This window comes from Canis lupus, chromosome 1 (genome assembly GCF_011100685.1).
Source record: "Canis lupus familiaris isolate Mischka breed German Shepherd chromosome 1, alternate assembly UU_Cfam_GSD_1.0, whole genome shotgun sequence".
Lineage (NCBI taxonomy): Eukaryota > Metazoa > Chordata > Mammalia > Carnivora > Canidae > Canis > Canis lupus.
Window position 1 is genome coordinate 102,778,920 of NC_049222.1, and position 24,149 is coordinate 102,803,068.

A 24,149-nucleotide genomic window follows, 5' to 3' on the forward strand; every position below is an offset into this window, starting at 1 on the left:
AATGAACTATTGGGACTTCATCAAGATAAGAAGCTTTTGCACAGCAAAGGATACAGTCAACAAAACCAAAAGACAACCTACAGAATGGGAGAAGATATTTGCAAATGACGTATCAGATAAAGGGCTAGTTTCCAAGATCTATAAAGAACTTATTAAACTCAACACCAAAGAAACAAACAATCCAATCATGAAATGGGCAAAAGACATGAACAGAAATCTCTCAGAGGAAGACATAGACATGGCCAACACGCACATGAGAAAATGCTCTGCATCACTTGCCATCAGAGAAATACAAATCAAAACCACAATGAGATACCACCTCACACCAGTGAGAATGGGGAAAATTAACAAGGCAGGAAACAACAAATGTTGGAGAGGATGAGGAGAAAAGGGAATCCTCTTGCACTGTTGGTGGGAATGTGAACTGGTGCAGCCGCTCAGGAAAACTGTGTGGAGGTTCCTCAAAGAGTTAAAAATTGACCTGCCCTATGCCCCAGCAATTGCACTGTTGGGGATTTACCCCAAAGATACAGATGCAATGAAACACCGGGACACCTGCACCCCGATGTTTATAGCAGCAATGTCCACAATAGCCAAACTGTGGAAGGAGCCTCGGTGTCCATCAAAAGATGAGTGGATAAAGAAGATGTGGTTTATGTATACAATGGAATATTACTCAGCCATTAGAAACGACAAATACCCACCATTTGCTGCAACGTGGATGGAACTGGAAGGTATTATGCTGAGTGAAGTAAGTCAATCGGAGAAGGACAAACATTATATGTTCTCATTCATTTGGGGAATATAAATAATAGTGAAAGGGAATATAAGGGAAGGGAGAAGAAACGGAAATATCAGAAAGGGTGACAGAACATAAAGACTCCTAACTCTGGGAAACGAACTAGGGGTGGTGGAAGGGGAGGAGGGCGGGGGGTGGGGGTGAGTGGGTGACGGGCACTGAGGGGGACACTTGATGGGATGAGCACTGGGTGTTATTCTGTATGTTGGCAAATTGAACACCAATAAAAAAATAATTTATTAAAAAAATAGAATACAATAAAGTATTTAGAACTTAAAAACCCAAGCTCCTACATCCCAAGACATTCACCAAGAAAATAAAGTCATGCTTTCCAGAGTATTTATCCATTTAATGTGTTCCTCTAACTAGTGCAAGGTAAGATGGGAATTTTAAAGGTGGGGTTGTGGGCTTAGGCACTATGGCACATCCACAGTCATATCACTAGGACACTGTAAAGGGACAGGTCTGAAATCACAGCCCCCACCACCATGTATTACAGTCTACAGGACAGGGTGTGCTAGGAGAAGTAAGGCTCACTGTGATCAGTGAGAAGCCTTTGTGAGAAGATTACTTGAGATGTTCCCCATCAGGTAAGCACACCCCTGATCCTGTACTCTTTGTTGATCCAGAGTAGATGGGAAATGGTCAGGTGGGGGTTTTTCTCTTCCACAGCTGTGAGCAGCATCTGAATCTCCTTATCAAAAACAGATTTGTCCAACCTGAGAAAATAAAAATAAAGTTTTCTTGACTATATGCATGATTTTTTGCCTCTCTACATCCCAGTGCCTCCTTCCAAGCCATTCTTCTCTGGAAGTAACTGGGAAAATCATTTTGAGTGTGCAGAGAAAGCACATATCCTAATCCAATGGGATAGGAATGCAGACAACAGGGATATGATCCATTCTGTTCCTCCTCAGCGTGTCATCCAGGGGCCTAGTGTGTGGAGGACACCCAAATATTCACTCAACAGATATCAAATACATACACTTCACATGCAAATATGATGTTCAGAACAATGATGACCACTACTACTCTTCTAGAAAAGTGCTTCTGGGTCAGAACTGCCACCATGTCTGAGCTGATGTTCCATCTTTATGGGCAATACTAGCAGGAGGTGGTGTTCATAGTAAGGCAGCAGTTCTTGCTTGGGGCAATTCTGCCCCTCAGGGGACATTGGACAAGGTCTGGAGATATTTGGTTTTTATTTCAGGGAATGGATGTTATAGCTATTCTGTTTTAATCTGCGTAATCTTCCATTAATTTATTATTATTTTATTGAGATATGATTGACATATAACATTGAATAAGTTTAAGGTATACAACACATTAGTTTGCTATATCTATATATATTGCCAAATGATTACCAACTTAGCATTAGCTAACACCTCCATCATGTCACATTATTATAGTTTTTATTTTTAAGACTTTATATATTTATTTGAGAGACAGAGACTGCAGGAGGAGGGGCAGAGGAAGAAGCAGACTCTCCATTGAGCAGGGGACCCAAAGTGGGGCTTGATTCCAGGACTCTGGGATCATGATCTGAGCCGAAGGCAGACACTTAACTGACTGAGCCACACAGGCACCCCTATGACTTTTTGTGATGAAAACAATTAAACTGTCTCTTAGCAACTTCGTCATCATGACCAGGAGAAGGTGCTACGGGCATATAATGTACAGGGAGAGGCCAGGGATCCTGTTCAGCATCCTGCAATGTGTAGGACAGCCCCCACAGCAAAGGACTCTCTGACCCAAATGTCAGTCATGCCAAAATTAGGAAAACCTACCATAGGCTAACCTCACCCTGAAGTTACTTTTTACTGAGGGAAAGGACATCCACTTACCCAAGCTGCTGCAGGGCACAGTCCAGGTGGTTCAGAGCTTCGCACAGCACCACCGCCCCATCACGGTCCAAACTAATCCAGTGCAAATTCAAGCTCTTCAGTGACTTGCAGACAGTGAGAGCCGAGGCCAGCGCCTCACAACAGGCAGTAGTGAGCTGACACATATCCAGCCTGCAACAGGGAAAAATATACCGGCTTTGGCAGGCCAGAAGACACACCACTGTGAGATGCCAAACTCCGTGCCTCCGAGCAGGGGACTTTACAGTCTAGATCAGTGGTTCTCAACCAGGGCCACCATGTCCCCTGGGGGACATGTGGCAACATCTAGAGACATTTGACATAGCTGGGGAATTCTACTGGCATCTCACAGATAAAAAGAAGCCAGGGATACAACTGAACATCATACAATGAACAGGACAGTCCCCTTCCCCACCACAGCAAAACATCACCCAGTCCCAAGTATCAATAGAGACAAAGTTGAGCAAGCCCTGGCTTCATAGGCTTCATTTCACTTATCAGATCATCCCAGACACACTTGTTCTCAAACTTGCTTCTTTACATACCACTAATCGCTATGTTTTCCTAGTCCTGATATAGGTAAGTCTTATCATAAAGGCAATCAGGGGACACTTACCCAAGATGCTCTACTTTACAGTCTGGATGCTTCAGAGCTTCACATAACTGCTTGACACCAGCATCTTGTATGTCATTGCTCCCTAGTTTCAAGATCTTTAGTTTTTCATTGCAAACAAGAACATCAGAGAGGTTCTTACAACAAAGAGAAGTGAGGGAACAATCTGCCAACCTGGGGGGGAATATACACCAACAGATACAATCATGAGGTCCCACCTTGCATGGCTTGGCTTGTTTTCGTTTACTCATATGAAGGAGGAAGTGCCCAAGTACTTCTGAGATGGTGATGATTCCATGACTTCAGTTCTTCCACCTTCCTGCCCAACACACTGGACTGTAACTCTGCTGTCTGTCTCTGCTCCCCTGGGGCCTCTGCTCCTGTTCTCGCTGGTTGCAATGCTCCTGCCCAAATACTCCCTCACTTCTTCCAAATCTCTGCACAAATGTTACCTTTGGTGAGGACCTCCCTGAATATTTTATATAGTCTCATGTCCCCAGTCTCTGTCCCATTTCTGAGCTCCCCACAGTACATAACACCTGCTAAAATGTATATATGTATTAATAAGTCTGATGAGTACACATGTGTATATGCACACACACATTGTGCAGGCGCACATACACACACACACACATATATATATATATATATATATATATATATAACTCTGTGGTTCTCAAACAGGAATGACATTTGTCCCCCACCCCCCCGACCCCGCCCCAGGGGACATTGGGCAATGCTTGCAATTTTGGTTTGCCACACTGGAAGAGAGAGGGTACTACTGACATCTAGTGGGTAGGAGCCAGAGATGGCGTTAAACATCCTACAAAGCACAGGACAGCCACTCCCCACAATAAAGAATGATCTAGGCAAAAAGTGCTGAGATTAAGCAATCATGCTGTACGTGTGCGCACTCGCGTATGTGAAACACTCCATAAAATTTACTCCATGGAAAAGAGATACTGGAGCATTTCATTTACCAATTCATCTTATCTACCCAGAAGAGTTTCCAGTGCCCAGTGAAAGCCATGAACAATTCCTATGCTATATGCCTCCTGCCATCATTTACTGCATGCTTGTTTGGGGCAAGTCTTTGGTAATAGTTCTTTGTGTTATTCCTGCTGGTCACTTTGATTCTTTGATGTGGGAAACATACTTATCCTCATGTCCCACTGGAGGAGAGGTGAGCACCCTCACAAGTTCACCCAGCTAGCCCAGGGCACTTGGGACTCCATTTCTGGGCTTCCAGAGGCCAGGGACCCTACTCCAGAGTAGTGTGTCCTACCAAGTCCTGTCAAGCTCACACACATCAACAACACTGGACACTCCCACACGTATCAGGCAGGGTCAACATTTAGCTTTGCTTTCTTTCAGCAGACCCCATGATTTTACCCCTTCCCATTTCCTTTCTGGGATGCTGATTAAAAAAAAAAAAAAAAAAAGTAAATCTGGCAGGCATGCAAATCACAGCCAGACATACCACAACTGCTCGATGTGGCAATTTGGGTGCTTCAGTGCCTCACAAAGAGATGCCACTCCATCATCTTTCAGGAAATTTGACTCCAGATCAAGAAAGGACAGGGATTTGTTGCACAAAAGGGCTTGGGAGATGTAGTCACAGGCCACAGAGGTGAGGCAGCAGCACATCAGCCTGCAAAGATACACATGCAACTCAACTTGTCAACCCACTCTAGCTCTTTGGTAATATTTTCACGAAGCCATATGCAAAACTCAAGTTATTCCTCCTACTCCATGATCACTTGAGAAAAGTAAGAGGATTAGAGCATGCACACCCGCTGCAAAAACACAAAGGCAAGAATGTAATAGGGAATAGGGCGTCTCAAACTGGGAAACAGAATCTCAGATTCCAGTTCCAGGTCAGATCACCATCAGCTGGGCGACATTAGCCAAAGTCATTCCTTCTCCATGATATGGTATACTTATTATTTGGAGGAATGTGCTGGATGACATCCTACTAAACATGATTTTTCTTTTAAAATATTATTTTAAAATTAGTTTTGTGGTTCTGAGTTCTTGTAAGCCCACTGTCAGAAATTTGGAAAATAGTGGAAAGCGTAAGGTACAAGTCACAACCTGGTAGCTCACAACTGAACATGATCCCTGGATATGGTGAATTTAGTTGACATTATGTTTAACATATATTTTTAATTAGCAGTCAACATTTAAGAATCAAGAGATTTCACATGGAACTCCACACTTCTGGGAGCACCTGGGTGGCTCAGTTGTTGAGCATCTGCCTTTGGCTCAGGTCTTGATCCCATGATCCTTGCACCAAATCCCACATCAGGCTCCCCACAGGGAGCCTGCTTCTCCCTCTGCCTATGTCTCTACCTCTGTGTCTCTCATGAATAAATAAATAAAATCTTAAAAAAAAAAAAAAGGAATTCCACACTTCTACTCCCACAGACAAGCCAGCTACCTGAAATTCCACCACAGATGGTCATATGGCAAACAATAGGTGGAGGGGAACAAAAACTTCTCCATGAAAGCGGCAGGTGCTAATTCACCAGTACCCCCACCCTGCCCCCCACCCACTCCAGTTGCTTGCCTGGGCTTCAGGGAACACTTGAGTATGACCTCTGGCAGGAAGAAAGCATAAGTCCCTGGTAAGCAAATACCACTCACCTGTAATGGGTTTTCCTTCTGGTCTCATTTTTGAGATCAGACAATGGGCACATAATTCATACTTTTTTCAATGAAATAAGCATTTTCGGGCAGCCCGGTGGCGCAGCACTTTAGCGCCGCCTTCGCCCCAGGGCGTGATCCTGGAGACCCAGGATCAAGTCCCGCCTCAGGCTCCCTGCATGGAGCCTGCTTCTGCCTCTGCCTGTGTCTCTGCCTCTCTCTCTCTAATAAATAAACAAATAAAAAGAAGAAGAAGAAGAAGAAGAAGAAGAAGAAGAAGAAGAAGAAGAAGAAGAAGAAGAAGAAGAAGAAGAAATAATAATAATAATAATAATAATAATAATAATAATAATAAGCATTTTCCAGTATTTTAAAAACTCACTAATATTTTAATGGCTGCATAATATAATCTCCAGTGACTTCACTACTCCATACACTTCCTGAATATCTCCACTTGCATTTTTGCCAATTTAACTTATACTGAATTACTACCTTGTACCAAAAAAATTTTTTTGAAGTGCTGAAGCTTACTATTAAAACTTTAAAAAAAAAAAAAAAACTTTTCATTTCACTTTCTTGATTTACTTGCTAACTTTGAAAAAACTCAAATTAATATTCCAATCATAGTAGCAACTTATCCATTTTGCAGAATCCTGGCCAAGTGAAATATATTTTAAAATTTTGTGCATTTGTTGTAAAGGGTATATCATTCTGTTGAACATTTTTGCCTTTAAAATTACTAGTGACATTCCTGCATGTTTAGTAAGTAGTCTTTCATTTTAAAAAAATTTTATTGAAGTATAACATACAGTGTTATAATAGTTTTGGGTGTACAAAATAGTGATTTCATAATTCTACCCGTCAGTGCTCATCACGATGAGTGCGCTTTTGATCCCCATCACCTATTTCATGATGTCACCCATCCTGCCACCACCAGTTTGTTTTCTGTATTTTTTTTTAATTTTTATTTATTTACGATAGTCACACACGCAGAGAGAGAGAGAGAGAGAGAGAGAGAGAGAGAGGCAGAGACATAGGCAGAGGGAGAAGCAGGCTCCATGCACCGGGAGCCTGATGTGGGATTTGATCCCGGGTCTCCAGGATCGCGCCCTGAGCCAAAGGCAGGAGCTAAACCGCTGCGCCACCCAGGGATCCCTGTTCTCTGTATTTAAATGCCTGGGTTTTTTGTCTCTTTTTTTCCCTTCATTTGTTTGCTTTGTTTCTTAAATTCCACATATTTTTAAGGAATAAAGATTCAAGTGTAAAAACAAATAAGTGAAAAAACCCCTTAAGTGATATATCTTGAAGAACCCTTTAGAAAAATACAGCACAATTACCAGACATTGTATGGTATCAGCCAGTTGTTTAATAGCCAAATCTTTCCATCTTGCAATGTGTCATTTCTTTCATACCCTTGAAGATTTTTCATTTTAATCTTTATAAGTTAAAGGCCTTAAAGGCCTCTTTCTTTCCTCCTTCCTCCCCTCCTTTCTTCCTTCCTTTCTTCTTCCTTTACTCCTTCCTCTCTTTCCCTTCCTTCCTTTCCCTTCCTTCCTTTTCCTCCCTTCCTTTTCCTCCCTTCCTAGCTTGGTTTCAGTGTTTAATGTTCTTGGAATGTATTTTACTGTTGATTTCCTTATACAGTCTAGAATGTCATCTCAACGATAGCAGTCTTTTCCCTCTCCTGTCTTAGATGCCATTGTGTGTGTGTGTGTGTGTGTGTGTGTGTGTGTGTACAATGCATACCTCTATATGCACACATACGTGCACACAAAGAAATTTTGTTTCTAGACTACCCATGTATGCCCATGGATTTGGTATTCTTGCACCTGCCCTCACTTTAAGGCACCACAGCATTCTGCCTGATTTAACACTAAGTTGCCTGTGTGGCCTCACCGGACAGAGGACCCACTCTACTGCTGCCCTGGTAGACCACCTGAAGCAAAGGAAGCACTTCACTCTATATAGGAGGAGAGAAATGGCAGCTCTGTAGAATCCCAGTAGTAACCTAGAATGTATGAACCCTGTTCCTAAAAGGAATCAGATGAATGCCTTGTATCAATTGTTTATATGCTCCCTCTCCCCAGCACCCAATATATTGAAGACATGGTCCTTCTTCACAATAATGAGGATTTACTGGACATCTCAAGTAGATGTAAGGCACCTAAGGGCAGGTTTTCCACTCTTGAACTCAACCTCATGGTGCCTCTGTGGAGAAGGTGTTTGTGTGGACTGCATTTTATTGGCAGGGCATGGAGAGTCAGATCTGACTACAGAGTCTGCTCTACAGCCTCCTTCAGTAAGCATTTGGTTGCCTTGACTACCTAGGGGCACATATGCATACTTTCACAGTCTCACCAGAGCCTGCTTGCCCAGATGGACTTACAGCAATGTCTCCAGCACACAGTCTGGGTGCTTCAGGGCGTCACACAGCATCAGCATGCCTTCGTTCCTCAGGGGGTTTTCTGCCAGAGAGAGAAGCTTCAGCTTCTTGTTGCAGACAAGGACAGAGGCAATTTCTTCACAAGCTTCTGCTGTGATGTCACACATTCCCAACCTGCACATGAAACACATGCTGTGGGACATGGCTACAGGCTTTGAGTAGCTCATGCCAAACTGGCCATGGATCTCAGCCTTTAGTCTCTAGAGACCAGCCTCTGGTCTCACACCAGCAGATCTGCCATCTATATTCCAGACTTTAAAAGCACAGTGTAATTATATGACTTTATTTATTAATCTCTTACTGCTTACCACCAAAGTTAGAAAAAAATCTGAGCCAGTTTCCAACAGGGACTGATTTTTCACCTTTTTCATTTTTCAGAGTCTGGAGATATTGTTGGTGGTCACAAAGGGAGAGGGGCGCTATTGGCACCTAATAGAGGGAGATCAAGGATGCTTCTCAACATCCTACATTGTTGTGGACAGCCCCCCAAAGCAAAGAATGACCTGGAGCTCAATAAGCCTGATGATCTGATTATCTGTCAATAGTTCTGAGGCTGGGAAACCCTGGTCTGAGCCTTAATGCAGCTTAAAAAAACATCTCATGGGGGCTCCTGGCTGGTCAGTTGATGGAGCATATGACTCTTGGTCTCAGGGTTGTGAGTCCAAGCCCCCAAGTTGGGTATAGAGATTACTTAAAAATAAAAAACCTTTAAAAAAGAGAGAGAGAGAGAGAGCTACTCATAGGCTAGAGCAGGTTTCTTAATCTCAGCACTATTGACACATTGAACCAGAAAAATCTTTGATGCAGGAGCTGTCCTGTGTGTTGTGAGATGTTGAGCAGCATCCCTGAACTCCACCCACTAGATGCCTATAGGGTCCTCCCAAGGCAATGATGACTATCAAAAATGTCTCCAGACACTGACATTTCCTGAGGGACAAAACTGCTCTCTGTTGAGAACTAATGGTCTGGGGAGAACCTGATTTGGGGGACCTCCCACTCCCAAAACAAAACCAAAGTCAAGAGTACAGATTGTCTGCCCCAAAGAGGCAAAGTTTTCAGCAATAAATGTCTACACCTGACCCCTGATTTCCTGTTCCCCAATTCTTATGCTAATGTAGAATATTAAAATCCTATGCAAATGGCATAATATGAAGTAGATCAAAATACAAAGGAATTTTAAGTTTCCTCCTGAGTAGAGAAATCAAATGTCATGATAGGGAAATAGCTCAAATGAGTAACAGGATCTATAGAAAGCCTGTATGTTCAAACAACTCTTATGCATGAAATGTGCCCCTCTTTCCTGATGAATCTTGACAGAATTACAACTAACCAAGTGTACGTGAATCCATTAATTATATTTGCAACTGTTACAGCAAAGAAAAGACACTGAACCAGGAAAGAGCACATTTGCCAGGTAGGTTTAATGAGTTGGTTTTGTTTATTGCTACCTTTATTACTTCTCCCTTTTACTTTCTGCTGAAACATAGATTGAGCCTGTCTAGAGACCCTCAACTATGGTAGGGGCAGCCCAGGTAATTTTCAAGAGGAAGAAGTGATGTAGGGCAAATTACTTATCCTCTGGGCTCAATGTTGTCACCTACCAGATTCACAAGAGCACACCTGTGATCATTGATAAGATTTATCAGATTCCTCATTTTAAGTTCTTAGTAATATCTTCAGGAGGAAGGGATCTCTGGGTGGCTCAGAGGTTTAGCACTTGCCTTCCGCCTGGGGTGTGATCCTGGAGTCCCGGGATCGAGTCCCACATCAGGCTCCCTGAATGGAGTCTGCTTCTCCTTCTGTCTCTGTCTCTCTCTCTCTCATCTCTCATGAATAAATAAATAAAATCTTTTAAAATATATATCTTAAGGAGGAAAAAAATGGAGTTCTGGTCTTGGCATGGTTGGTTGAGGACAGAACCAAGAAGGGGAAGGTCAGGTTTCCACAAGAAGCAATACAAGTGAGTATCAAAGAAAGGAAAGCTACAACAAACTTTCTGAGAGATCTGAAGATGGCTCTTCTGAGGTTGGGAGATGCTAAGATGGAAAATTTTCAAGAGACAAAAGCTGATGTGGGAAAGAAATGGACATATTCAAACTGCAAATTCCATACTGGACAAGAAACATCACCGAGTAGGGACAACCAGAGACTTACATCAGCTCTTCTATGCTGCATGTAGGGTGCTTCAGCATCTCACACAGCTGTCTGACATCCACGTGGGAGAGACTAGAGCCATGCAGGTTCAGGTGTTTTAGATGAGGGTTATGAAGAATGGCCTTATGCAAGGCTGGGCTACTTCCAAAGTCAGAAGCAAAATTATACCTACAAAATATGGGGAAATGGTGGATTCATGCGATGAAGTCCAAGCACAAAGTAAGAACCACACAACCCTCCTGCCTGCCATTCTTAGGCTCACAACACCATTCTAGATACCGGTTACTCTCACCTATACATTCTCTCTGGGATTTTCAGATGACAGACAAGCATAGAGGCTCAGCCACTAGGCCCTCTCCTGTTTCTTCCTACTGTCTGCATGTCTGCATACCACAGCACACACTATAAGGGAGGTGTGCCAGACTGATCCCATATTAAATTTTAAACACTGTCAGGATGGGAACACTATGTCTGTGCCTTGTTGCATCTACAGGTCTAGCATAGGGCCTGACATACAGTGGAAATGCAGTATTTGAATTCATGCTCTGAGCAAGACTGGGCTCCCCAAGGAAAGGATGCATTTGTTTAAAAAAAAAAACTATAGGCTTTTTTTTTTTCCTAAAGGAGACAATAAAAACAAAAGACCATATCTGCCATTATTAAAGACTCAGTTTCCAGGGTTACAGAAAACTATTCCAATTTTTGCTTTTCTCCTGGATACTTTTGCAAGGTTGGGCAAATGCAGATTAACTTCTTAGTGTCTTCATGAAACAGTGTTATGATGGTTATGAAATTAAAATTTATTGTGGTGCCTGGAACATGACCAATGCATGTTGGCTTTGATTTTTATAAGCCATATACATATTACATTTATACTTTTTTTTAATTTTTATTTATTTATGATAGTCACAGAGAGAGAGAGAGAGAGAGAGGCAGAGACACAGGCAGAGGGAGAAGCAGGCTCCATGCACCGGGAGCCCGATGTGGGATTCGATCCCGGGTCCCCAGGATCGTGCCCTGGGCCAAAGGCAGGCGCCAAACCGCTGCGCCACCCAGGGATCCCACATTTATACTTTATATTCATTTATATGCATTCATAAATACAGGCCACATAAAATGTAGCTCCTGGGGTCATGACTTGAGCACACCCTGACTCCTCCCCTCCTGATCAACTTTGAGAAATGAGAGTAAAACAAATATTATGCCACATTAAAACACTAGCATGGGAATTATGAATAGGCTAGAGACCAAAGACAGATGAGAATATTTGGAGGAGGGAAATGACAGCCTGGAAGCATAATGGCAATTTCTGGCAGAGTCATTCCCTAAATGTGTGAGGGGGTCCCCAGGGCACTTCCTGCTAGAGATAGAGGAAGCAGAGGGCCACAAGAAGGGCTGGGGGGGCCAGCATAGGAAGGAGAAGACAGGCTGATGGGCCAGCAAAGAGAAAACAGGGTGCCTGTGACATCTGGAGACACCTGTGAGACATAGAGGTGCACAAGGGCAGCCCCCAAGCTACCTCGTTCCTGAAAACACTGATTGGCAACCAGGCAGCTGCAGCAAACAGTAAATGCTAAGTCAACAGAGAACGTGGCAGGGAAACATGTAATCAAGAATAACCCCCATCTAAGCCATCAGCCTCAAGGAAAGGAGACAAGCTGAAACAGAAGTGTTAATAGTGGGACGCCTGGGTGGCTTAGCGGTTGGGCACCTGCCTTCCCCTCAGGTTGTGATCCTAGGATTGAGTCTGGGATCAGGCTCCCTGTGGGGAGCCTGCTTCTCCCTCTATGTCTCTGCCTCTGTGTGTGTGTCTCTCTCTCATGAATAATTAAATAGATATTTTAAAAAAAAAAAGTGTTGATGGTAACACAGTTGGTTCACTTTCCCTCTTCCTGATAGTTAAGGAAAGGGAGTTCACAAGGTAAAAAGCACAGGATCGTGATCATTAGCACCTGGTGAGCTAAGAGCCATGCACCACAGAGGCCAGGCTAATGGGCTCACCCCTGCTGACCCCTTCACCACCTGTGTGACCTTTGCCAAGCCCCTACCCCTTACAGGTCTCAGTTTCCCCATCTGTTGGAAGGAAAGGAAAGTGCTTACCTAGGTAGATTGTTGAAAGCACGACTGAGTCAATGAATGGAACCCCTGCCCAGTACTCTAGTGCACATGAACACTTTATCTCTTTGCATTATGTCCAAATCCTATAAAAATCTAAGTTTATCTTGATGACTTAAGACAAATGGTTCCAAGATTTTGCCTCCCTACTGGAGCAGACATAAGCAATTCTGATAGAATTGTGTTTAAGTTCAGGAAAACTAAGAGTTATTTGCTTTATTAGTCATTTGTCCATTCTACAATTCAGAGAGTCACGGGAAGTACGAGGAAAATTAAGTTAAATTTCCCACAGGGATCCATTATATTAAAACTGGTAAACTTGTAAGGATAAAGAAGAATCTGAAACACTACCAAAGGATTAAGAGAGAGAGAGAGAGAGAGAGAGAGAGAGAGAGATGACCTACAACTGAACAAGAATGAAAATGGTATCAATCTCTATATCTGCAAGTAAAATGAGTCAGACAGAGAAAGACAAACACTGTGTGTTTCCACTTTTATGTGGAACCTAAAAACAAACTAACTCCTAGATACAAAGAACAGATTGGTGGGTGTCAGAGGTGGAGGTAGAGGACCGTGTGAAAGGGGTGAAGGGAGTCAAAAGGTATGAATGTCCAATTTGAGATAAATAAGTCCTGGGAATACAATGTACAGCATGACTATACTAGAGTTAATAATACGGTCTTGTGTATTTGAAAGCTGCTAAGAGAATAGATCTTCAAATTCTCTTAAAGTTCTACAGAAAAAAATGTGTTACTCTATGAAGTGATGCACCAGACTTATTGTGTCCATCACTTCGCAATGTGTACATTTATCAAATTATCAGGTCATACACCAAAAACTAATATCGTATTATGTATAAATTATACCTCTATAAAACTGGAGGAAAATCTGTACTCTACAAACCCACATTTAAGAAATAAGCCAGTAGACTCAAAGAAATAAGGAAAAAACATCTCAAACACTCAATGTGCCTTCTCATCATTAAAGGGTACCATTAAAAGGGAGAGAGTGTTAGCTTCAAATGCACTCCAACTGTGGACTCAGAGAGCCTCTTGAAAAAGCCTTTGGACATAATGATGTACAGAGAATAATAAACTCAGCTGGACATAACAAGACACAAAAGCAAGATTAAGCTAAGAAATCAGTAAAGTTGTCCAAAATAGGCATACACTCTTCAGTAGCAATCTAGTGTCTTGTGGTACTTATGAGAGAGGTAGCATTGGTGCAAGATGGGAGGAGGGTAAGTAACAGAAGAAAGGCCCACACTCTAAAGGCATTCCTGGGGAAAGATACAGATACTTATTGACACAAGATCTTCTGCTTTAAAGGATGATCCTCAACCTACTCAACTGCCACAAACTACCTGTGCTCTCTCTTCAACCAGCAAATCCTTACCTTCCAACTGTGGGCCAGGGTATGGAGGGTATAGCCGAGAACTGGTGGCTCAGGACCAGGCACATCAGAACTTATGCTGTGCTCAGGGGAGATGCAGGAGAAAAAGGAAGAAAGAATTTCATGACAAGAGCACACAGGATGTGGTTATGGAGTGATTGGGGTGGGGGCTGCTCAGTTTTGGGTGAGTGGTGGTCCGAGAAGGCATTTGGAAGAGCTTACCAAGTGGAAGTCTAGAGAAAGACTGTCCAGAAATGGGGAGAGCCAGAACAAAGATTCTAAAGCAGGAATGAGCTCAGTCAAGGACTTGAAAGAGTTACCGTCCTTGGGCTACAGCCTCCAGTGGGGGCAGTGGCAGGGGAGAATAAACCAGAGAGAAGGAAGGGATCATACCACATGGCCATGCTCTACTCCTCATGCCCGGTAGAATTTTTTTCCTTGTTATGGGAAATCATGGAAAGGGTCTTAAGGTATGTTATTTTTTAAGATTGCTCTGGCATGTATATGGAGGAAAGAAAACATACACTGATAGAAGACAAAACAGGATCCAAGATACTGAGGCAGAAATTATCAGAGTGACCATCCCAGGTAACTGGTGCTGGTTTCTGGAGGCTGAGTAGCAGCAGCAGAGACTGAGAGAAGTGGATGGATTCCCTGGCTCACAGCATGGGTATGACCCAAGGAATCACAGATGGGATGGTCTATTCCCAAATACTATTACCTGCAACATTCCCCAAAACCTATACCGGGACAGAGATTGGAGTTGAAGTTAAAGGAATGAGCCAGGCTCCCCATTTTTTATTCATCCTACTAATTACACTGTTTTTGTTTTTTAAGATTTGTATTTATTTATTTGAGAGAGAGAGCATGAGCAGGGGGAGCAGCAGAGAGAAAGGGAGAAGGAAACTCCCCACAGAGCAGGGAGCCCATCGCAGGGCTTGATCCCAGGACCCTGGGACCAGGACCTGAGCCAAAAGCAGATGCTTAACCAACTGAGCCACACTGGTGCCCCCAATTACACTGTTTTTAAAATCCCATGAACAGGAGAAAAAAGGAAGGAAGGAATACTATTTCTCAATTCCAAGACATATGGCTAGATATTTGGTACAACAAACGATCAAACTCACCATCTCTATCTTGTTTGGCCACTTAAAAATGAATCCAGTGATACTTTCTAGGCACAGAGCCAAATAATTTTAGGTATAATACCAACAACCGGTTTCCACATACACTGTGAAAAGGAAATATCTTCCTCATTTTGCAACCTGAGGGAAGACATGGACATTTTAATTCATGCCTTCACCTGGATGTCTCAAATTATTCATCTCCTTCATGCTGTCATGAAGATCCACCAACAAAAAAAATTTATTAATTAGCTAATTAATTAATTCACCAACAGACCTCTCATTTCAAGCCCACTCACGACCTCTCCCTTGCTATACTATTCCTCATATCTGGCACTAAAATTCATATACTGAAAGCCCATTTGTGAACACACTAGTCCCCTACTTTAACACATTTCCCAGAAGAAAACAAAAGTGCAATGACCCATGTTTTACTCTGTGTGGAGTCTTTACCAGCTTATTTCTCAGTCAGTTTCCTTATGTGAAATAAAGAACCCATTTTCATAATGCAGGGGTCCATTCATTCATTCAACAGATATTTAATAAGCCCCTACCAAACTCTGTGTTTTGCTAGCTGGATATATGAGGACAACAAGGTGTCATCTCGCCCATCATGGTACTGTACCCAACACAGAAACACTATGTCCTCAAGACCTCCCCCAGCTTCAGTGACCTGCTAGGACCCCAAAGACTTGGCATATAGTTACATTCATGGCTATGATCAATTACAGTGAAAAGACACAAAGCAAAATCAGCAAAGGAAGAAGGCACAAGGGCAAAATCCAGAGGAAACCAGATGCATGCTTACAAGAGTCTGTACCAGGACATGGTAAATTCCCCCAGCAACACACTGTGACAATACTTGTGAAAAATCATCTACCAGGGATGCCAATTGGAGACTCAGCACCCAGGGTGTTTATTGGGTTGATCACAGAGGCACCCACTGCCCAGCATGAGCCAAAATCTCAGACTCACAGAAGGAAAGCAAGTCTTCAATATAAACCATGTTGTTTACACAGTATGGGAACAGTGAGCTCCCCTTATCAATTAGGGTGGTGAGAATTCTCCGCAAAATCCAAGTTCCAACATGCCAGCCAAGGGCCAGCCCAGTAAGCAGACTTTTCTAGGGACAACAGTCTCAGACCTGCTACTTTAACTCTTCCGCACAAAGACATTGACCAATAATTAGATGTGTGGTAACCATGATGAAAAAGACATTAAAAAGTGCTTTGAGAGCATAGAAAGTCTTCCATGAAGAAGTGAGCTTTGGGGCACTGGGGTGGCTCAGTAGGTTAGATAACTGACTGTTGATTTAGGCTCTGGTCATAATCTCAGGGTCCTAGGATCAAGCCCTGCATTAGGCTCCACACTCATCAGGAAGTCAGCTTGAGATTCTCCTTCCCTCTGCCCCTCCCCCTGAGTTCTCAAATAAATAAATCTTTAAAAAAAAAAAAAAAAGAAGTAAGCTTTGAGCTGAAGGAGTTACATTTAAGCAGAAATTGATAAGCTTCTGGAGGTGAAGAGAACATGGCCCAGGCAAACTCAGATACCCAAAGTATCAGGGAGTAGCTGTGTGCTCCTCTGGGCTTCTGTGGCTTGTTGATCTGTATCAAGGTGACAGTGAGACTGAGGATTAAAAGGAAACCATACAGGTGATGAATGTGCCTAAAGAAGCCAGCTCTGTGCTAAAGAGCTATTTCATAAATGCTGCCTAGTCTCTATGCTTATTCTTACTATTTTTCTCCTTCATGAACTTAAGGTTATTTTCCCAGTGGTCCCTTCAATACTTGGGAAACATTTAATCACCCATCAACATCACAGCAAATGTTACCAACTTCCCTCTGCAGCTCTCCAACCACTACATTTAAAACATCTGTTAAAGAAGAACCAAAATGGAGGCCACAGTTTCACATACCCCCCAACCAAAACACACATGATCACATAACCTAAATGTAAGGCTGGTGTCACTGAAAATGCATACTCTGCTCTAAAAACTTACACTTTCTTCATGACAGTGTGAACTTGTAGCTTCCTACTAACAGGCTACACACAAGCAAGCTGATATGCTGAGAAAGGGAGTAGTCTCTGGCAGCCACCTGCCACAGAAAACCAAGCGCTTCCCCATTTGTGCTTAGAAACGGACCTTTGATGACTGGGGACTGAGCCCCTGGACCATGTTTGGTTCTGAAGTCCCCTGTCTGCCATAGTTTGCTTCTTGCTCAATAAAACATTGGTATAAGGGAAAGTGCCCCCCAAATTTTCTCAAGACATTGGATTGTAGCTCTGTGCTTACACATTGGTCTTTTGAAAAAAACCCAGAGTAGAAAGAATGAAACTCAAGCTATTTTAAAGAACAGATTAACATCCAACTTACACAAACTTTTGGAGTTTACAAACGGGCTGAGCCAGAGCTTTACAGAGAATCGCCAGGGAGGCCTCACTGAACTTACAGTTGTCCAAATCTAACATCTGGAAGTTCTCATTGGTGGTGAACACAGAGCAAAAGTCTTGCCAAAAGGAAAGCTTCTCACTGTCAATGAGAGAACAAAGATGTTGACTCTCCAATGGCTCAGAACAAGGAGGACTCCATTCCCAGCGCCCCGCAAAGTTGACAGATGAGCACCAGTGCCTGTACAAGGAGAGGGGCAGAGCAGGAGGGGCACTGAGTCAACATGGCCTAGTGGTTAAGGAAATGGACCCTGATCCCAGAACAATTGGGATCAAGCCCCATTGGAAACACTTATTAGCTCTGTGACTCCAGACAAGCTACTCAGCCATATTCAGTATCTACTTCTTCCTCTTTTAGGTGACAGTACTTGACTGTTGTATAAATAAAGGTTGATACTTGGTGATCCATCAGTGAGATGCGGAACTATACCCAAAAATATGAACATATAGGTATAAAATAATGTCATGGAGGTGTAATGTACAGCATGGTGACTGTAGTTAATAATACTATAGTATATTTTTGAAAGTTGCTGAGACCACAGATCTTAAAAGTTCACATCATGGGGTGCCTGGCTGGCTCAATTGGTAGACCATGAAATTCCTGATCTTGGGGTCATGAGCTTGAGGCCCACATGGGGTATAGAGTTTACTTAAAATTTAAAAAAAAAAAAATTCTTGGGATGCCTGGGTGGCCCAGTCAGTTAGGCGTCTGCCTTTGGCTCACATCATGGGATCAAGCCCCAAGTTGGGCTCCCTGGTCAGCGGGGAGTTTGCTTCTCCCTCTCCCTCTGCCCCCTCCTCCCAGCTTCTGCTCATGCTATCTCTGTCTCTCTCTCTTTCAAATAAGTAAATAAACGGGCAGCCTGGGTGGCTCAGCAGTTTAGCGCAGCCTTCAGCCCAGGGCATGATCCTGGAGACCCGGGATGGAGTCATGCTCCCTGCATGGAGCCTGCTTCTCCCTCTGCCTGTGTCTCTGCCTCTGTGTGTGTGTCTCTCTCATGAATAAATAATTTAAAATTTTTTTAAAAAGTAAATAAAATCTTTAAAAAATTATCATCACAAGGAAAAGAATTGTGTAGCTATGTTGGTGATGGCTGTTAACTAGACATATTGCGGTGATCATTTTGTAACATATACAAATACTGAATCGTGATGTTGTGTACCTGAAACCTCAATTTAAAAACTAAAACCCAAAAATGTTACCATGAAAGGTGATATGTATTTGAGAGCTGAAGTATGAGTTGGTAATCTGAACTAGTAGATGAAAAGATATAAGTTTAGAATAGCAAAAAGGAAAAGCCCACAGGCAAAATTCAGAGGAAACTGCACAAGCTTCCAAGAGTCCCTTCCCAGCGGTGTGCTCAAATGCTATGGGCCGAGGGATGGGGGGGAGGGCACGCTCACGGCAATGTTAAAAGCCGCTTACCTTTCAACCTCATATTGGCCCCATGAAGTAGGTAAACTGTTACCCTTCTTTACACAGATAGAAAAATTTAAGAAGTTACTGCTCATGGTGACATAGCTAGCAAATAGTAGGGCCAGAATTCAAAGCAAAGTCTCTCTGATTACAAAAGCCATGTATTTTTTTAAGTATAAGGATCAATGAAGGACCCGTTGGAAACTAAAACAAGCTACAAGTATGGGGTGTGTGGGTGGGAGAGATTCATAGATGGACTCACTTTATGATGGATCCAGAGTCATCTGAAAAGACATTTTCTATACACAGGTGAAGTGTCCGCAAATTTTGGCAGTGTTTTAGGCAGAATGCAGATATCACCAAGTCTTCTGTGTTACCTATATAAATATTAACTTCCTCAAAGAAATCCATCACTTGTGCTACAAATCCTTTTTCATGGGTCTCAAACAAACCACTGAACAATTCCTGGAAATTCACCGCCACCTGATTGGGGTCACACTGACTTAAACTTTTAAGGCATTGGGTTATTTCCTGCTTTAGCTCTTTGGACAAGAGAAAACCAAAGGATGTCTCCAACAGGTTGGTTATTTTTTCAGTTGAAAACGCAAACAAGAATGTTATCATCCGAGACAATGGGCTCTGGACCTGACTTACACCTGCTGTTACAAGCTGGGTCACACTTCCAATGGCAGGGTTAGGACTGTCCTTGGGCTGTTTGAGCACATAGAACATGGCAGCACAAAACTCCTGGAGGCACATATGTGTGAAGGTAAAGTATTCACCACTCCTTTGAAGGATTCTCATGCCCATCCACATCAAGGTATCAGACTCAGATATACCATTCCTCCTGAGGTCTTCATGGCAAAACACAAACATACGAGTCCATACTCCCATTGCAGCCAAGGTACACAGGCCTTTCAGTCGGGTTCTGCTGTGCTTAGGTGGACATGTCTCATTTCTTGATTGGAATACACTAATAAAAAAGGATGTATACAAAGAAGTGGTGCTTTCAGACACAATCTCAAGATCTTCTCCTTTCTCCAGCTGCCATTTCATACAAGTACAGACCAGCCAGCAAACAAGGGGGTTATGACAGAAGACAAACAATGGGATATTGCCCCTCACAAAACTGAAGGCTTTCAGAGCTTTATTCCTCTCACGGAAGAAATGGTAGAAATACAGTTTCCTTTCATGTTCAGAGAATCCTGGGAGGGTTATGTATTTTGGATGCTGCAATAAGCAGTAATTTTTTCTCATGCCCTCTGTTCCCAATGCGATAAGCAAAGAAGACTCTGGAAGCATTTTTCTCTGCAGCAAACTGCTCAGGATAATCTGCATTGGCTGTCGCTGCCTCTGGTCATTGCACAAGGGAGTCGAAAGCTCTAAGTCAAACTTCAGTTCCTCAAAGCCATCCATGATGAACAGGATCCTCTCTGGCTGAGACAAGATGTCCTCGACTGGCTCTGAAGACAGAGGCAGGTCCCTGGAGATGAGCTCCACCAAGCTGGTCTCTGTAATCATGTTCATTTCACAGCCATTGAGAAAGAAGATAAATGTGAACCTGTCCTTCCATAGGTTCCCTTCTGCCCATTCCAGCATTACTTTCCTCAAAAGTGTTGTTTTTCCGATTCCTTCTGGACCTTGCAAGACCACAGTGGGTGAGGACTCTTCTGCCTGGCTGGCTCTGTATGCAGCATGCAGGTTTTCATACTCATGTTTTATGGTTTCTTTGTAGAAGTCATTGGGAACCGGAAGGCAGGTTTCCTTTTCCCATATGAGACGGAACTTTTCCTTCATGTGATTTCTGTATGGGCTTGGTTTATCTGAGTTCACAGGGAGAGAACACCAGACAATTAAAAAGCACACTCATTGACACTCCGAACAACCCTTAGAGATTACTCAAGCACATGTGCAAAGACTACTGCATGTCCACAGAGGATCAGGCTCATTAACTTAGTTTTTATCAGGACTATAATCTATCTAAAATCACATACCTGGAAGCACCTGACCAAAACTGGAAGCCTGTCTCAGAGTTACAGGCTACATATAGTGTGAATGCTTCAGAATTACCTTCCAAACCAGAAGAAGGGGTGGCATATCCCCAGTAAAGAATCCATAGGCACTATCATTTACTGAGTGTTGACTGGGAATCAGAGCTGAGAATGTTCCTACATACTGTGTCTTCCATGTTAACGGCCCATCAGGATTCATTCTACTCCCACTTTACCAAAAAAGTGTTAGGAGAAAGTGTCACTTGATTAATTTGCACTAGTGAATAAATATCAGGATCAGATATCTGTCCCACATCTGTCTGACTTGAAACACTAATTATTTCTATTCCAGCATGCTAACTGCAGGTTAATTTCAGAAACACATCCCTGAATCATCATTCATTCAACCCACCCTTAAGATGATGCCTTCCATGTTCAAGGCAACACATTACAGGAGGCCAACAAAATTCCAAAAGTAGACAAGGAATATACCTGCATCAGAGAAATATATGCCACACTAGGTGAAGTATTTCTGCATGTCTTCCAAGCAAAGGACACTGATGGTTTGTTCAAGGATGTATGAACAGAAAACATTCTTGGAATGTAGCAATGGTCCTTCCTCTCTCTCGGGCAAAAGGAAGATTTGTTTCTAAAAACAGATCTTTCAGGTGGGCTCAGTTGGGCTCAGTTGGTTAAACACCTGCCTTTGGCTCAGGTCATGATCCCAGGGTCCTGGGATGGAGCCTTGAGTTGGGTTCCCTGCTCAGCAGGGAGACTGCCTCTCCTTCTCTCTCTGCCCCTCCCCCTCACTCATGCTCTCTCTTACTCTCTCCCAAATAAATAAATAAAATCTGGGATGCCTGGGTGACTCAGTGATTAAGCATGTCTGCCTTTGACTCAGGGTATGATCCTGGAGTACCGAGATCGGGTCCCACATCGGGCTCCCTGCATGGAGCTTGCTTCTCCCTCTGCCTGTGTCTCTGCTTCTCTCTTTCTGTGTCTCTCATGAATAAATAAATAAAATCTTTAAAAAGTAAATAAATAAATAAATAAATAAATAAATAAATAAATAAATAAATCTAAAAGATAAAAACAAGTCTTTCTTTCTCCTCTGGAGAAATTCAGGGATGTTTCTCACTCTCCAGAGACATGCCAGGTAATAAACCTAGTGTCTGTCTCTGGAGTTTAGGGAGCAGGGCTGTCAGTAGTCACTACCTAAGATCAGGATCTCTGACTCTCTGGGTTCCTATAACACAGGTCTGCTTGAGCTCCACTGCATAGCCCCAAGAGACTCAGGGGACAAGAGGAACTGACATGAGCCTGAATCTCATGTTCCTGTCGTGTGGTGGGCAATGAGCCTTCTAAATCCATCTGGGCTCATTATGTCCTTACAGACCAAATTTATGGGCATGTGGCAAGCTGACCTAACAGTGGCTTGCTGCTTAGGAACTGCCTTGGCAACTGACACTAGCCACTACACATGGTGTCCACAACCAGAAGACATGCCTTGGTTCAACTACTTTGTACTGTGAGACTTTAGAGCAATTATAATTCATCTGAAGCTCAACTTACTTATCAGAACAGAATGTCTACTCCCACAAATAGATAAAAACCAATGAGAGAATAACATGTAAAATTGGGCAAAACATCCTACCGCTTTCAGTTACTGTATTAAAGGTACATTTTTTTAAATGACTTGTCTGACACTTTGTTTCTTTGCTTGCCAGGACTTACAACTCAACCTATCTCTCTAGTAAATAAATAAATAAATAAATATAATAATAATAATAATAATAATAATAATAATAATAATAATATAAAGTACCCTCCCAGCAGAGGGCGTAAATCCCATCAATGAGTGGAAATAGAACTGACTTGGAGTCAGATCTGTCCCTGCTGGAAAAGTCATCTACCACAAGGGAATGCTGCTAGGACCACCGTTTGTAAACTTCAGGGTAGTGGTAGGAATAAAAAGACCTGAGGCATCGGAACTGTTCACTGTAGGGCCAGGGGCATAAGCTCTCTATAGTTATTTCCTAGTGTCAGGATTCTGCCTCATCATCCCTGGTGCAGGTCTAGTCAAAAGGGCAGTTGGGATGCCTGGGTGGCTCAGCAGTTGTGCATCTGCCTTTGGCTCAGGGCATGATCCTAGAACCTCAGGATTGAGTCCCACATCGGGCCCACAGAGACCCTGCTTCTCCCTCTGCCTGTGTCTCTGCCTCTCTCTCTGTCTCTCCTGAATAAAAAAAAAAAAAAAAGGACACTCAACTACCATAATGGAACTCCATATCAGCATACCTAGCAATGCAGACACAGAGTTCCAGCCAGGACATCCCTCATAACAGCATGGGCTATGCCTTGGACAGGAAAATGAGGAGACACCCCTTAGATGAACAGGACATACTAGTCCATCATTAACCCGTGTATGAGCAGAATTGGTTTGCAATTCCTCCATGACCTCCAAGTCTTCCTTGACCCACAACACATTCTCAACTAGAGAGGATAGCCACTAACTCAGTGACCCTGACTCTTGACCCGTAAGATCACCTTCATTCTTGTAAGTTCCCAGCAAATCAACCTTCCTCCATAGGTCCCTGCCCCTTCATCCTGTACTTACTTCTGATCTCCTCCTGAGCCTTTGTCCAGAGGTCATGCCGATTGATCTGTAGAAATAGGTTCAGTGTCACATCCCATGCCTGCTTTCCTGGGTAATGCTTGTCCAACATCTTTGCTAGATCTTCTCTGGAAGCTTTCTTTAACTCAGTCCATGGGATTGGCTTGAGGCCAAGTTGCAGAGGTTCTTGTTTGAGGAGCTCCTTAAATTTCCAGAATTCTTCCTTTTTGAGCTCCTCCAGGTACCACAACAAGCCAAAGTCCGAAAAAAAGGATTCAGTCATCTTGTCCTGGGATTGTCAGCTTGGAAATCTCTGGGGGCGGGGTGGGGGGGGGAATCTTCAAAAAAAATAAGTAGTACCTAAGAGAGAATGATGTGATTACAGAGATAAATTTCAGCAGCTGAGAATGGCTTAAAATTATTGATATCCTGCATTTCCTGATTAAAACATATCTGGCTAGCTTCATCGGGGGTGGGAAAGGGGAAGCCACTTCATCCTTCCTCTTCATTCCGTGGCCATGCACATGAATT

At 43.0% G+C, this 24,149-nt stretch overlaps 1 protein-coding gene across 1 annotated transcript; it reads right to left on the bottom strand.

Annotated features, from left to right (window-relative positions):
* Positions 1–1,127: 1,127 nt before the first annotated feature.
* Positions 1,128–23,928, bottom strand: NLRP9 (NLR family pyrin domain containing 9). The gene is made up of 9 exons (XM_038525628.1): positions 23,622–23,928; positions 19,276–20,836; positions 17,523–17,678; positions 10,518–10,685; positions 8,307–8,477; positions 4,755–4,925; positions 3,278–3,448; positions 2,644–2,814; positions 1,128–1,518 (listed from the first exon to the last, which is right to left on the bottom strand). Exons 1-9 carry the CDS (start codon positions 23,899–23,901, stop codon positions 1,386–1,388), a joined length of 2,982 nt encoding a protein of 993 aa, XP_038381556.1. The 5' UTR covers positions 23,902–23,928; the 3' UTR covers positions 1,128–1,385.
* Between the last annotated feature and the right edge of the window lie 221 nt (positions 23,929–24,149).

Bases quoted from the DNA above. Each gene is read 5' to 3' on its own strand.
- NLRP9 (XM_038525628.1), bottom strand. From the start codon at position 23,901: ATGACTGAATCCTTTTTTTCGGACTTTGGCTTGTTGTGGTACCTGGAG. The intron at 20,837-23,621 runs GTAAGTACAGGA...CTGTGAACTCAG, and splicing joins GGCTCAGGAGGAGATCAGAA to ATAAACCAAGCCCATACAGA. The intron at 1,519-2,643 runs GTAAGTGGATGT...TTATTTTCTCAG, and splicing joins TGTGCCCTGCAGCAGCTTGG to GTTGGACAAATCTGTTTTTG.